The sequence below is a fragment of the Eretmochelys imbricata genome, chromosome 7 (genome assembly GCF_965152235.1).
Source record: "Eretmochelys imbricata isolate rEreImb1 chromosome 7, rEreImb1.hap1, whole genome shotgun sequence".
NCBI classification, from domain to species: domain Eukaryota; kingdom Metazoa; phylum Chordata; order Testudines; family Cheloniidae; genus Eretmochelys; species Eretmochelys imbricata.
The window spans coordinates 45,860,835-45,875,629 of record NC_135578.1 but is presented as its reverse complement, the minus strand read 5'-3'; the positions used below and the strand labels follow the sequence as shown (position 1 = coordinate 45,875,629).

The 14,795-nt window shown below is 43.5% G+C and overlaps 1 protein-coding gene across 1 annotated transcript in view; it reads right to left on the bottom strand.

Annotated features, from left to right (window-relative positions):
- The window catches only part of DOCK3 (dedicator of cytokinesis 3), a 608,598-nt gene that overhangs the window by 150,699 nt on the left and 443,104 nt on the right, over positions 1-14,795 (bottom strand). The window contains exon 14 of the mRNA XM_077821606.1: positions 477-565. Coding sequence (XP_077677732.1) covers positions 477-565 — 89 coding nt within the window. The remainder of the gene's footprint in view (positions 1-476; positions 566-14,795) is intronic.

Genomic DNA, 14,795 nt, shown 5'->3' with positions numbered 1-14,795 from the left:
AGAGATAGCCACTAGTTGTCTCCACTTTGATCTACAGACAATGGCATTGTACAGATATAATAAAGGAGAGACTTTAACATGCAGAATCTTTAATATTGCCAACAGTGCATGGGCAGGACAGAATCCAGCTTGACTTTCTGTATCCATGGCAAATTTGTAGGAGTGGTCGTTAGAGATTTTTTTTAACCTGTAAACTGAATAAATTTTATATGGAAATTATTAAAAACACAAACATGGAACCCCAAAATGCCATTTTCAGAGAGTCATGTATCAGAGTTGTAATGCCCTATAAATCTTTACCTGACGAAATACTAACATCAGCACAAATAAACAAACAACTAGAAAGAATGTATGATGCCTGGCAATGGGCTAGGTGTGACAGCATATCTTGTGGAACTTCTCTGCCCACAAAGAATTCTCAGTTTTATCAAGGTACACTTTAAGGGTTCTCTAGCCAAAAAATAAAAAAAAATTACCATAGTTTGAGCTGGGTGCTGTGTACTTGGTACTGGACTTGCGGATAATGTTTTCATGGATCTGATACCATTCATTTTCATTGTTGCACCTAAAATAAAAGGGACACTAGTTAAAGTTACCTGCTCTTTTTTTATCCAAATGATAAAAAGAGAGAAAGGTTTACTGCATATATTGTATGATTCCGTTTTGTGGGAGAAATCCAACACAAGCCTCTTTTTAACAGACAACAATGCACGTGTAATTTAATGAGGTCCTGCAAATACTATTACAGTATTGTATTTATAAAGTCAATATAGCAATATATTTTCAAAAAGTTTCCAGGATAGCAATTACAATATGTTTACTCATCTATCACTAGTACATAAGTTAAATCTATTTTTTTGATTGATAAAAAAGTCAACTATTGATGTCAGTCCAGATGATGCACTGGTAATTTGTTCTCTGAATAAATGTTATTTAACAATATTTGTCTAAGATAGCCAGCTGGACTGATCTTTAATAGTACAAACCATCCAGATACATTTCTTAGCTTGTGTTAGCAGAAATAATGCCTATGAGCAGGGTACGTTCTGAAATATTTTCTAACCAATATATCTTGGTCATGGTATTAGCTGTTTCAGATTTTATTGCAGAATGACTATATAATAATGCACACATCCACAGGATGTGTAAAAGATGATGTCTCCTGTTCTCATTTTTACAGATTGTTGATTTTCCACTTTTTACAGTTCGCTTTTCTAAGTCCCATCCACTTCTGACCTCTTCTTCAACTTTGTTCTCTCAAATATTAACTTAAAAATGAATGTTAATAATGAGTAATTAGAAAGGCAACTAAGAGACATATATAATAAAGAATGGGCTGGATTCTCCACTGTATTACTATATAGCTATGCTGAAGCCACTGGACTCATAGTGGCTTCAAACTGGTGTAATGCAGTGGAGAATCAGGCCCAATCTCTTCTCACTCTTCTGTCCCTCATCCTTTGTCCACAATTATCTGCTCTGCTATGTTAAATCTAACACAGATTGTAAAACTCTTTAGTGGCAGAGATTTGTCTATTTAAAAACTGTAAAGCACTATGCCTACCTATGGGCTATATCAACAACCCAATGACTTATTTTTTTGACATAATAAGGTTCCTATGTATAGTAAACAGTTGGTTTTGAGTAACATAAAATAATAATGTATGTTCATTGGTATTTGAGACCTTTCTTCTTACTTCAAATTCTTTCGCAAATCTTCCCATGCAGGACAACCCACTATGGGTTTATGCTCTTTTAGTCTGACCCATTAAACTCAACTTTTCTCCAGTGGATGGATTCTTTCAGAGCATTACTTTGTATATGAGTGTTTGTTTATATTGCTCAGCCCTTGATGATATTGTAGCCAGTATTTTTTTCTTAGATTCTTGTATATCAGGTGGGTAAATTTAATTATCTGAGATTACTGCAACTCTATTTTACTTACTCTATTTTACTTAGTCTTACAGTTGCTGAAGAACTGAGCAGTAAGTGACTACCCAAGGTCATTTAGTGAGTTTGTGACCCTCAGTCCTTTGCTCTAACCATTGGAACACAATTAATGAGTAAGACAAGCAACCACAATAGCCAGCATAAAATATGCAATAGAAAACTGGGAAAGCAAGGAGATATACAGCTTAGAAAAAGCACATGGTCTCCCCTCTTTCCTCAGACTCTAGGGAGAACAGAACATTGTCTAAAAAGTGAATACCATCCATTTGCTGAAGTCCCATCAGTAACTGAGTAATGAGAGGCTCTGACAGATTTTATAGTCCCTTAAAGGCTTGACACTTGTAACTTCTTGACTTGCCCGATCAGTCAATACCTCGGAGTGTTACACAGGTGTAAAAATACTAATACCAGACTTGCTTCTTTGTCAGGCTTCCTTGTAGCTTTCTAGGTCTACAAGATTGCAAGAGCCACTTGCTATAAATGTAACATAGCCACAGGGCAGAAAGAACCCATAAGACCTCTGATCTCCACATTCATATAGCAGCTCTACAGCTTTAATGACCAATATGGGTCTCTTCTATAAAGACAATTTAGCAAAGCAGACAAATTTACACCTGGATGAAGAGCAGCTTATATGGGTTTAGTGATTTCAATGACCGCTGACATTAATCTTCATAAGAAGAGTAGATTTACCAGTTTTTCACAGATCTTACTAATAAGACACTTTATGATATCTTGGGAGCTTGCAGGGCAGGGGCTGCTGCAACCTTGTACATTATGTGTTTCACTGTTCCTTCCACTTTCCTGCTGACCTCTTTATTTTCAGAAATTAAGTCACCTAGCATATGCTACATGAAAACAATCCAAAGGGACTAATGTGAAGCAGTCACACACAAAAATTAATTGTAAAATATCCAAGTGAAATGGAGACCATTAATAATGTGTTGAAAACATATATTTTTAATTTCTGATTCAAAATTTTGACTTCCAGCAGAAATTTAGTCCTGGAATTATGACAATCTACATTCATGGATAATTTTTTTAGTGCACAAAATTGTGGAATGAAATCTAATTTTGGAACTGACATGTGGGATGACATCTTTGGAAGTTGTATGAAAGCATGTCAAGGATGAGTTATGATATGCTGAGTGTCAGTACATCTTGTTTCATCCTCTAACCATTGGAAAGATGGTAATAGCTCAGAGTTATAGGGTGAATATGTGAGCTGTGCACAGTTCTTTCACTTATGAAAAAAGTCAATTTATTAAATATTACTAAGCATATGTACCTATTTACTTTTTAAAGTGAAATAACTCCTTAATTATTTTTTAATAGAAACATTAGGGACTGATCAAACTTATCCTGTCAAGAACTTAAAATTGATACAAAGGAGAAATTAGTTACTGGATGAGAATTACAGTCTATATTGGGACATGTGGGGGAGAGGAACTGGCTTTCTGCTTCGGGTCCTGCTTCGAGCAGGGGGTTGGACTAGATGACCTTCAGGGGTCCCTTCCAACCCTGATATTCTATGATTCTGCCAATTTTCACTTCTTTGATATATATGATATATAAGGAAGGCTCGAAATGTTTTAATCAAACAAAACATCTCAAACAATAAACAACATGTTGTTGATATTGGAAACTAAAGTCTTGTGTGCCCCTGAACCATAGAAAAATAGAGCTGGAAGGGACCATAGAGAATAGTCTATGTTAACTGGAGAATTAGGCCTTAATATACACTAGAAAAAGTTTGCAGGCAAAATTGCTAGTGGAGATGCAGTTTATACCAGTACCCTGAACAGAAGCTATCCTGGCTGTCATGGTTGCGGGGTGAGCCATACCTTCTATCCCTTTTTCTCTCTGAGGTGACAGGGCCAACATCCTTTACTTCTCTCAAGGATAGACCCATGCAGTTCAAAAAACCTAGGACAGGATCTTTCAATGACAGCTTCTCTGTTTACCAACTGTGTTAACATGACAGGCCCAGCTGCGTTTGTCATCTGAAAGCCCTTTTCTTCCAGGAGTCTGTGACAGCAGCTGATTAAAGTGACTCAGAAACAGCTTCTTTAAAGCATTTATTCATTCACCCAAATAGATATAGCACACAGAGAAAAGGGTAAAAACAATAAAGGCTGATATACACATACGCTTCCCCTTACGTAAATCTTTATCTTTCCTTGAAATTTCTGGTAAGTTCCATTCAGCCCAGTTATCTCCAGCTCTCAGCTGGAAGAAGTAGGTTGTGCTGCTGTATCATGCTCTGTATGTGCCTCTAGGTACATATACACTGCATGCTTCTTTCAGCACTATGCGCAGTACATACATGTATAGTTCCCCTAGCATAAGTACAAATAGCAGCATAGATGGGAGGCACAACATAGGTAAGTAAAGACACGCCTGAAGAGTTATGCGAATACCATACATACTGTCTGCTTGCCCAAGTCATGTTCCCCTGTTTGTGCAGCTATTTTTAGCAGTGTAGTGTCCCACTGCCTCCCCGCTGCTGGAGCCTTTACTGTCTGCAGGAAAAGACTCCCCCAGCCAGGAAAGGTTCTGGCATTGGGAGGCAGCAGGGAAAGCCTTGGGCAGCTCCCAGGCTTTCCCTGCCACAGGGCTCAGCCTTTCCCAGCTGCCTCAACCTCCCAGAGCCTTTCCTCACCACAGTGAAAGGCTCTGGCAGCGAGAAGCTGCTGAACCTTTTCCATGCTATCTCCCCACACCAGACCCTTTCACCAACCTGCTTTTCACTGCGGCACATAGCTATCACATACCATACATGCTGCCGCCAGTGGCGCGTTGTGTAGATGTAGGCTCATCTCTCCCTTTCTTTTTTCTAGGTCTGGGGTCCTTTAATGATTTAGTATCCCCTTTGATCCTAGGCTCAGGACTGGGAAGGATAAACCTTGCTAGCAGTGGCGTAGCAAGGCCCGAGAAGGCGCTGGTGCAAGAATAGACAGAGGTCTCCTTTCCGGTTCCAAAATCTAAAATTTTGCTTACCTTTATCACCTTGGAAAATCATAATTTATCTATCATATCCATAAACATGCAGCCTGTATATTGTGTCATCACAGATAAAGCATCCATATACAAAACCTAACCATCATTTTACTAGTAAATTTTATCTAATTGAAAATCTGCACAATAGCAATCATGAAGCTTCACACATTAGTAATAAACTCATTGTACCAACATAAAAATGTGTAACTCAGGTTTTGTGTGCCAAACTTTAAACTACGCATAAGGCATGTCCAAAGTATACACGTTGTTTGTCAAAAAGCACAAAGATGTGAGTTACCATTGTGTTACTCCTGTCTCAAGTTGGTGCAATTCTACTGGAACTGAGTGAATAGAGTTACAATGGGTGAGTAATATAATGGGAAATCAAGCCCCAAATCTTTATATATCTGAACGCACAATTTTGTTCCTGGCAAAACTTGCAATTTGAGCACACACAGCATTTGCATTCACCAATCATGTGTGGCTAGGCACCAAATGAAAACAAGTATTGTCACAAACATATAGACCACTCTAAATGTGGTCTCTGTATCACAGAAACCAAGCACAAAGATCCATACTGCCATGTCAATAAAAAACAAAACAAAACTAACTAGTAAAACAACTACATCTTCAGCACTTTTCAAAGATTGTGATACCTAGTCCATTTTACATTACTGACTAAGTCAGGCATTTATTACTCTTATGGGAATTGTGTGCCACTTCACGTGTGCAGAATTCATGTCCAGCGCAGAATTTTTTCCCCAGGGTAGGAGAAGTGCTGCAATTCTGCCTTTCACCCACCAGAGGCCACTGTGGCACCAGAACAGTCAGCAGCCAGCTGTGTTCATCACAGCATCCTGCCCACAGAGACAGGTTAGGAGAGAGAGAGTGGGGCACATAGGGGTGCTGGGGGGGTCACAGACTGATTCAGAAGGGCTAGTGGGTGATACAGACTGGGGCACAGGCTCAGGAGCTAGTGGGGTGACAGTGTTGAGCCAGGGGCTGAATGGAAGGGGTGCTGTAGGGCTACATGGGGACAGAGAGTAGGGGACTGCAGGAATTCATGGGGAAGAAGGGCAGATGTGCCTGACTGAATGGGAGAGGCTTTGGGTCAGCCAGGGTCTGCATGCGTGAGACTCCTCAACTCCCTAACAATCCCTCCCCTCCCCAAAAAAACCCCTGTTCCATACTTCTCCCACTCACATCCAACAATCCTTCAGGTTCACTCCCGGGCTCCTTCCCCCTCCCTCTGTTACCCAGACTCCCCCAAGCCTTTGCACTGCTTCTGAGAGATGTGGGAAATACATTTCTGTGTTGTAGTTTAAATAAATTACTCAAAGTTCTGTATTAATATGCCTAATAAGGAATCTATTTGTCAAAAAAACATTTCCTGAATCTTTTTTTTTGTCTCTATTGTTACAGAAATACTTGCTGACAGGTATTTTGAAACAAATTACCAAAATAATTGAAATAATTGAAACTGGTATGACAAATTGAAACTGGCGTGACAAATAAAATATGCAGAATTTTACAATATTGTGTGCAGCATTTTTTATTTTTTTGGCGCAGAATTCTCCCAGGAGTAACTTATGGTATGTCTGTTTCCATATCATATCATTTGTCCAACACCCTGACAACCCTGAACTGCCCACTTCATTTTAAGTATTCCCCTACTGCATGTGTGAACCCCTTATGCTTAACAATCTATTCCAACTTGTATTTAGCTCAGACACTCTGTTTACCTTCTCCAGACCAGAAGAAGAGCTCTGTGATGCTGAAAAGCTTGTCCCTTTCAACAATAAAAAAAATACTACCTTCTCTTTCTCATATCCTGGGACCAACACGGCTACAACAACACTGCATATATCATAGAAATGTTACCCGACCTAGATAAAAAGCCAGCCCTCACCAACAACTGTAACATCTTCTAAGTACCTCTAAGATATAAACACTTTTTGGATACAGTATGATCCTACCTCATATGGTGCAAGATTCACTGGTATGGCTTCAGCTACTTTTGGGCCACTCCATAAACTCAATTTACCTGGCTGATCAGAGCAGGTTGCCAATAGTTTTCCATTGTCAAAATGTTGCATAGGAGCTAGAGTGAACTAGTGCATCTACCCCAGTTAGGAGAAACACATTCTAACATAGTAGAGAGATTAATTCCGATCAGGGGCTGATCCCCACCTGCCTTCTGCAATCTCCTCCTCCATCCCCTGGGGCCCCATCCCACACAACCCCTCCCCGGAGCCTCTCAGCTCAACCATAACAGGACTCAGCCCCCCTACCCCTCCACACTCTGTACCCCAGCCTGCACTCCACATCCTCAGCCCAACCCAGCCATCACCCACTGCCTGGCCCCACACGCTGTAGACCCCCAGTCCACCTCTTGCACCTTCCTGGATGAGCTCCTCACTGCTGAAGCAGTGGCACAGTGCAAGTTCAGGTTGGTGGTGGTCAGGGACTGCTTGGGTGGCAGGGCCCATGGGGACCGGGCATAGAATAACAGGTGCAGGTTGGACACCAATTTGAAGTGCCGGCAACTCTGGTGGTATTGCCAGGAGCAGCCACAAGTTGTCCATTGCCTGAGTTGTGGCCAAAAACTTATTCATACTGGAGGCAGGGCAGTGGCACTTGCTGGACTGAGGCAGCCTGGCTGGGGGCCACTTCTTGCTACTTGGCACACTGGTTGCCTATTCTGCCTATAGGTTGACAGTGGCTTAATTACAGTGGTGCCTAGGATAGAGTGGTCTCTGCTGGTTGGCCCCCACAATCAAGTGGGCCCTACAACGACTGCACTGCTTGCACCACTGTAGCTATGACACTACTTGCTAGCCTGGACGGAGCTGGGCAGGAGCCTTTCCCCAGTTAACAGTTCCCCCTCCAGTGTTCCTTAAGGAGCCTCATCTCTGCCACTGTTTCATTTAATCTAATCTAATTGCCTTCTATGATGAGATAACTGGTTCTGTGGATGAAGGGAAAGCAGTGGACGTGTTATTCCTTGACTTTAGCAAAGCTTTTGACACGGTCTCCCACAGTATTCTCATCAGCAAGTTAAAGAAGTATGGGCTGGATGGATGCACTACAAGATGGGTAGAAAGTTGGCTAGATTGTCAGTCTCAATGGGTAGTGATCAATGGCTCCATGACTAGTTGGCAGCCAGTATCTAGCGGAGTGCCCCAAGGGTCGGTCCTGGAGCCGGTTTTGTTCAATATCTTCATTAATGATCTGGAGGATGGTGTGGATTGCACCCTCAGCAAGTTTGCGGATGACACTAAACTGGGAGGAGTGGTAGATATGCTGGAGGGTAGGGATAGGATAGAGAGGGACCTAGACAAATTGGAGGATTGGGCCAAAAGAAATCTGATGAGGTTCAACAAGGACAAGTGCAGAGTCCTGCACTGAGGACAGAAGAATCCAATGCACTGCTACAGACTAGGGACCAAATGGCTAGGCAGCAGTTCTGCAGAGAAGGACCTAGGGGTGACAGTGGATGAGAAGCTGGATATGAGTCAACAGTGTGCCATTATTGCCAAGAAGGCCAATGGCATTTTGGGCTGTATAAGTAGGGGCATTGCCAGCAGATCGAGGGACGTGATCATTCCCCTCTATTCGACATTGGTGAGGCCTCATCTGAAGTACTGTGTCCAGTTTTGGGCCCCACACTATAAGAAGGATGTGGAAAAACTGGAGAGAGTCCAGCGAAGGGCAACAAAAATGATTACGGGTCTGGAACACATGACTTATGAGGAGAGGCTGAGGGAACTGGGATTGTTTCGTCTACAGAAGAGAAGAATGAGGGTGGTGGAAACACTGGAATGCATTACCTAGGGAGGTGGTGGAATCTCTTCCTTAGAAGTTTTTAAGGTCAGGCTTGACAAAGCCCTGGCTAGGATGATTTAGTTGGGGATTGGTCCTGCTCTGGGCAGGGGGTTGGACTAGATGTCCTCCAGAGGTCCCTTCCAACTCTGATATTCTATGATTCTATGATTTCCAGTTAGTTTCCTCCTTAGCAGCTTCCTTTGATTTAACTCAATGCAGGTAGGTAGGGTAATACCAAAAAGGTAAAATAAGATACACTTATTCATAAAAAAACCCCAAGATATCTTCCTCATTCTCCACACCAACAAAATACTTTTTTGCCACTAGAACTGCATCTACACTAGAGCTTTCGCCAGCATAGCTATGTTGGTTAGGGGTGTCATTTTTCACACTTCTAACTGACATATCTATGCCAATAAAACTTTTAAGTGTAGACCAGGCCCTTGTCTCAAGAGGCTGAAAGGTGAGCAACTGAGAGAGGAGAGGAGTTTTAGTCAGACTGTTTAAGACTATTTGTGTTAACACCTGTTTTATGTCAGACTAATTAACATTTTAGAGAAAACAGAGCTTCGTTAAAGATTTCCCTCTCTTTCCCCCGACCCATTCACTTGAACAATGACAGTAGGGAACACACGTTCTCTGAGACATCTGTGTGGTCCTCCAGCAAAACCAAAGATGATCACAATTGATATGTGACATTTCTAACATTAAAAACAAGTAGAACACCTCCCCAGGTCAAAACAGGATTCCTTTTTAAGCCAGCCCTATACAGCAACCCAATGGCTGTCCTGACCCTGTACTCTCCCCTTGCTTCTGCCCCCTTCCCCTCCAACCCATTACCCACATCCATCCACACTCACTCAGCCTGGGACTCACATATAACTGAGAGAGAGATTGTCTTTCCAGTCTTTCAGTCCTCAATAAAAATGCACACATTTTCAATAAATTATTACATTAACTAAGTATGTAAAAGTAGCATCTAATTAGGAGCTCCAATTCTCATTTCAGAGAAATTTCTCATTTCTCATTAGTACTCTCCTCTTGATGTAAAGCAGTGTTTCTCAAACTTATTTGATCAGGCCCCCCTTCTTTGTGTCTGTAGTCGTTTATGCCCTCCGCTCCCACAAGTACATATACTGCCACTCAGCTCTGAAGACATAGAGGAGAGCAGCAGCTGCTGGCCGGGCGCCCAGCTCTGAAGGCAGTGCCACACCAGCAGCAGCACAGAAGTAAGGGAGGCAATGTGAACAGTGGGATTTGTAACAACTTTTCACAGAAGACTAAGTGCCCATTGCCACCCTTACTTCTGCAATGCTGCTGCCACCCTGGGGCTGACAGTTAAAGCCTGGCTGCCTGTAGGTGCGTGATTGGGGGATGGAAGAGAGCCTGAGCCTGGGCTGCCTCCTCGTGAGGGACGGGGAATGGGGGGAAGGAGAGTGCAAGCCTCAGTCGTCGGGCTCTGGCTGTCAGCCCTGAGTGGCAGAGCTCTGCCTGTTCCCTTTATCCTTGGCTCCCAGGTGCGCATGGTCCTTCTGCACAAGCCCGAGCCACCTGGGGCTGACAGCCATAGTTCTTAACAAAAAAAGGCACACACCTTGCGCCTTCCTTGACACATTCCCTTCCCTCCCTTTGGAGACCCGCCCCAGAGTTTGAGAACCACCGATGTAAAGTAACAGCTATGGTTGAACTCCATTTCTACACTTGGCTAAATTATTTATAATTGCAAGTAAAGATAATTCGAAGTATCTGTTCTCTGTAAATACTGATCATGAAACAGACCCAAGAGGTCTCTTTGGGTATGTCTACACTGCAATTAAAAACCTACAGCTGGCCTATGCCAGATGACTTGGGACAATGGGCGGTTTAACCTCACCAGGGCATGTATGGGGCAAATCCAGCCCAGCCTCACAGGAACAAAGGACACTGGCCTAGGCAGCAACAAAGGATCTGTTGGACTCTCAAGTGAGTCACCCCTCTTCCCTTGGTCAATTTGGGACTACAATGCTCACCTGACTCGGGGTGGGGCAAAGCCAAGAGGGAAGAAAGAATATGATAAAAGGGAGAGACGTTTGCTATGCTCTCTCTCTTTCACCCCCATCTACAGACATTTCCACCAAGCGACTGAAGCGCTGATCGAAGGGGAGAGCCTGGCTGAAGAGCAACCAGCCAGCCTGTGGTGAGAAGCATCTACATTTGTAAGGGCACTGAAAGTGTTAAGATCAGCTTAGAATGCGTTTTGCTTTTATTTCATTTGACCAAATCTGACTTGTTGTGCTTTGACTTATAATCACTTAAAATCTATCTTTTGTAGTTAATAAATTTGTTTGTTTATTCTACCAGAAGCAGTGTGTTTGGTCTGAAGCATGTCAGAGACTCCCCTTGGGATAACAAGCCTGGTACATATCAATTTCTTTGTTAAATTGATGAACTCATACAAGCTTGCAGCGTCCAGTGGGCATAACTGGACACTGCAAGACAGAGGTTCCTAGGGTTGGGTCTGGGACCAGAGATATTGGCTAGTGTCATTCGGTTGCACAATCTAAGCAGCGGCTGGCCAAAAGTGCTCACTCATGTAGCTGGGAGCAGCTTGCATGATAGAGGCTGTGCGTGAACAGCCTGGGAGTGGGGGTTCTCACAGCAGAGCAAGGTAAGGCTGGATCCCAGAGTCGAGGTTTGGCGTGACCTAGCAGATCACTGGTCCAGATAACACCAGGGGAACTTTTCACTTTGGTAAATTCTTCCAATGGTTAATTACCCTCATTGTTAAAAAATTACGCCTTGTTTCCAGTCTGAATTCATCTAACTTCATCTAACTTCAACTTCGAGCCATTGGATCTTGTTAGACCTTGTTAGACTGAAGTCCATTATCAAACATTAACATATAGGTGTTAGTAAACTAATCAAGTCACCCCTTAACCTTCTCTTTATTAGTCTGAGCTCCTTGAGTCCATCATTATAAGGCAAGTTTCCTAATCCTTTAAGAAGCCCTATGGCTCTTCCCTAAACCCTCTCCAAGTTATCAACATCATTCTTGAACTGTGGACATCAGAAATGGATACAGTATTACAGCAGTGGTCACAGCAGCGCCAAACACAGAGGTAAAATAACGTCTCTACTCTACTCTACTCGAGATTCCCCTTTTTATGGATCACAATAGTCCTTTTGGCCACTGAGAGCTCATGTTCAGCTGATTAGCCATCACGATTTTTCAGAATCACTGCTTCCCAGGATAGAGTCCCCCATCCTGTTCCCCCATCCTGTATATATGGCCTACAATCTTCGTTTCTAGATGTATATATTTACATTTAGTCATATTTAAAACACACATTGTTTGCTTGCACCCAGCTTACCATGTAATCAGATCTTGCCTGATCTAATAACTAAGCAGGAACTGGACTTGAGCAGGACCTGGATGGAAGAGTCGCAAAGAAAGGCCAAGGACATGCAGAAATTGACTGTCTGATTCTCTTTCCTCTGAGTCAAAATGAAACCAAAGTACAGTGTTAGGAGATACACTGCTGTGCATGCCTCCACCTTACACAGGCAGAATGACTCTGAACACTTCTTATCAGTAACCACAGCTCCATCCCATCCCATATACGGCTGCAGATCTGAGCAAGGGTACAATACGGAACCACACCAAATATATAGGGACAGATTTTCTGATTGGTTAGGGCTGCTTTAAACTGGTTTTCCAGTGCAAAGGTATTCTAAACCCAGAAGATCTGGCCTATGGAGGATTTGTCCTATATAGGGGAAACTTCCAGTGTTACAGAGCCACTTTAATGCCTTGTATATCACCGCCACTTCTAGTCTGTAACGGGAGAAGGGGGCTGGGCTAGGGCATCCCTATGTGCGATCCCCAACTCCCAGTACAGGCCCTTGGAGTTACTAGCAAACGATACAGTTTAAAGCTGTACTAACCTATACTGGGAAACTAGCTCAGTGCTGAGTCAGCCAAGGATCAGGGACTGCAAAGGTGGCCTAAAGCATTTGTAAAATACCCTGGGGTCCTGCTCTTTAGGATAAAATTCAGTATAGAAATATAAAAACATGAAATCCTTCAGCCAAGGTTTAAAGTAAAATGGGATTGTGTGGGGGATGGGAAGATGCATAACACAACTCTCCCTCTTCTCCTCTGAGTAAACAGCACTCCCCCAGAGCTCCCACTCTTTCTTAAGTAATGAAGTGTGTCATGACCAGGTCGTGGGCAGCCAGACCTAGTGGTCAGAGTGAGAGTTGGGACTCAAGCCGAGTTGGGTACCAGAGGGTCAGAGTCTGAGATAGACCAGAGGGCAAACCAGGAATCCGGCATCAGTAGGCAGGCAGGGTCCAGTTACTGGGAGGTCAGAGACCAAGATAGGCTGGAGGGTAAATTAAGAGTCAGGCATCAGGAGGCAGGCAGAATCAGAAGCTAGAGTCTGGGATCTCTCACACACAGAATGTGAAGCAAGATAGGCAGTATGTACTGTTGCTCAGACAACTCCCTGTCATGGCTTCCTGTCTTACATACTGGCAGCCAGTCAGCCAGCCAGCCAATCAGTCAGTGGGCTGCCACTCAGGTCCTGCGGGTTGGTACTTCCTTCTGGGCCCAGCCTCATGGGGTCCTCCTGCAGGAGCTTCCTGTGATAGAGCCCTGCAAATCTGCAGATATCTGCTTTATATTTGTGGACATGTTTGAGGATCATGGATTGGATGTGATACACATTTTGTATCCACGCAGGGATCTACCTGTGGTGATTAGGGTTGCCAATTTTGGTTGGACGGATTCCTGGGGGTTTCATCACATAACATAATCTTTCATTAAAGATTAATCTTTAATTCCTGGAGACTCCAAGACAATGCTGGAGGGTTGGCAACCCTGGAGATGACAGCAGCCCAGCATCACCATGGTCTCAGGTTCTAGCCCTGCAGGATCAAGCTCCCTCTCCTGTTTCAATCTACATTTAACTACTGCCTTCAAAAGCAGCAAGTTGAATTGAAAAACCTAACAGAGCTTTAACTACAGCATCAATACTGTGATGCTACACAGCTAATTGAGTTCTTTAAGCTCTCTTTTTGTATAGGTTTTCTTTACATTTTGATACTCACACTTTATAAAACATTTAGAAATGGAACCTTAATATAAAGGGTTAATAAATGCTTAACAGACATTAAAGCATGTCAAAGATTGTTATAAGCACATCATAGAATGTGTTATAGATCAGAGGGTCTCAAACTGTGGTCCGCAGACCACCAGTGGTCCGTGAGCTCCATTCAGGTGGTCTGCAGATAGTTCCCTCTAAGGTGCGCACCTGGGTGGCCGCACATGAGAGAATGAAGGGCCACCCACCTAATTAGTGGAGCCGCGCAGGCATGGCTCTACTAATTAGGTGCCTGGACGCTGGAGCAGATGCACATGTAAGGTGAGGTGGTAGCCTTGGGGGATGGGAGGGGGCAATAGGGTGAGAAGATGGGGTGGGGGGTATTTGGGACATGCAGGGCTGCAGCGGTCAGAAAAAGAGGCGACTTTCCCCAGCTCCAGGGCAGCTGCTGCCGGGGAGAGACGGCCCTCCTTCCCAGCCTCTGCTCTGTGGCTGTTGTGGTTGGGGAGAGACCGCTCCCTCCTTCCCAGCCCAGTTCAGGGGCTGCTGCGGTGGGGGAGACCTTCTCCTTCCCAGCCCCAGCTCGAGAGCTGCCATGGCGGAGGACAGAGGGAAAGACCCCCTTCCTTCCCAGCCCCAGCTTGGGGGCTGCCACGGCGTGGGAGAGAGGGCACATCCATTGCATTAGAAAGGTAAGACTATTGATATTAAAATATGAGTTGTGTGCTTTTATTTGTAGAATAAAAAATGTTAATTATCATTAAGTTTTTTTATATAGCGCTTTTATCCAAAGCGCTTTACAATAGCTAATGGTACAAACAACACTTGGAAAGATCATTAAGTGGTCCGCCAAGACCCTCAGCAATTTTCAAGTGGTCCGCAAAAAAAAAAAAATTTGAGATGGTTATAAGTATAAGCCATAGTTATAAGCAACCC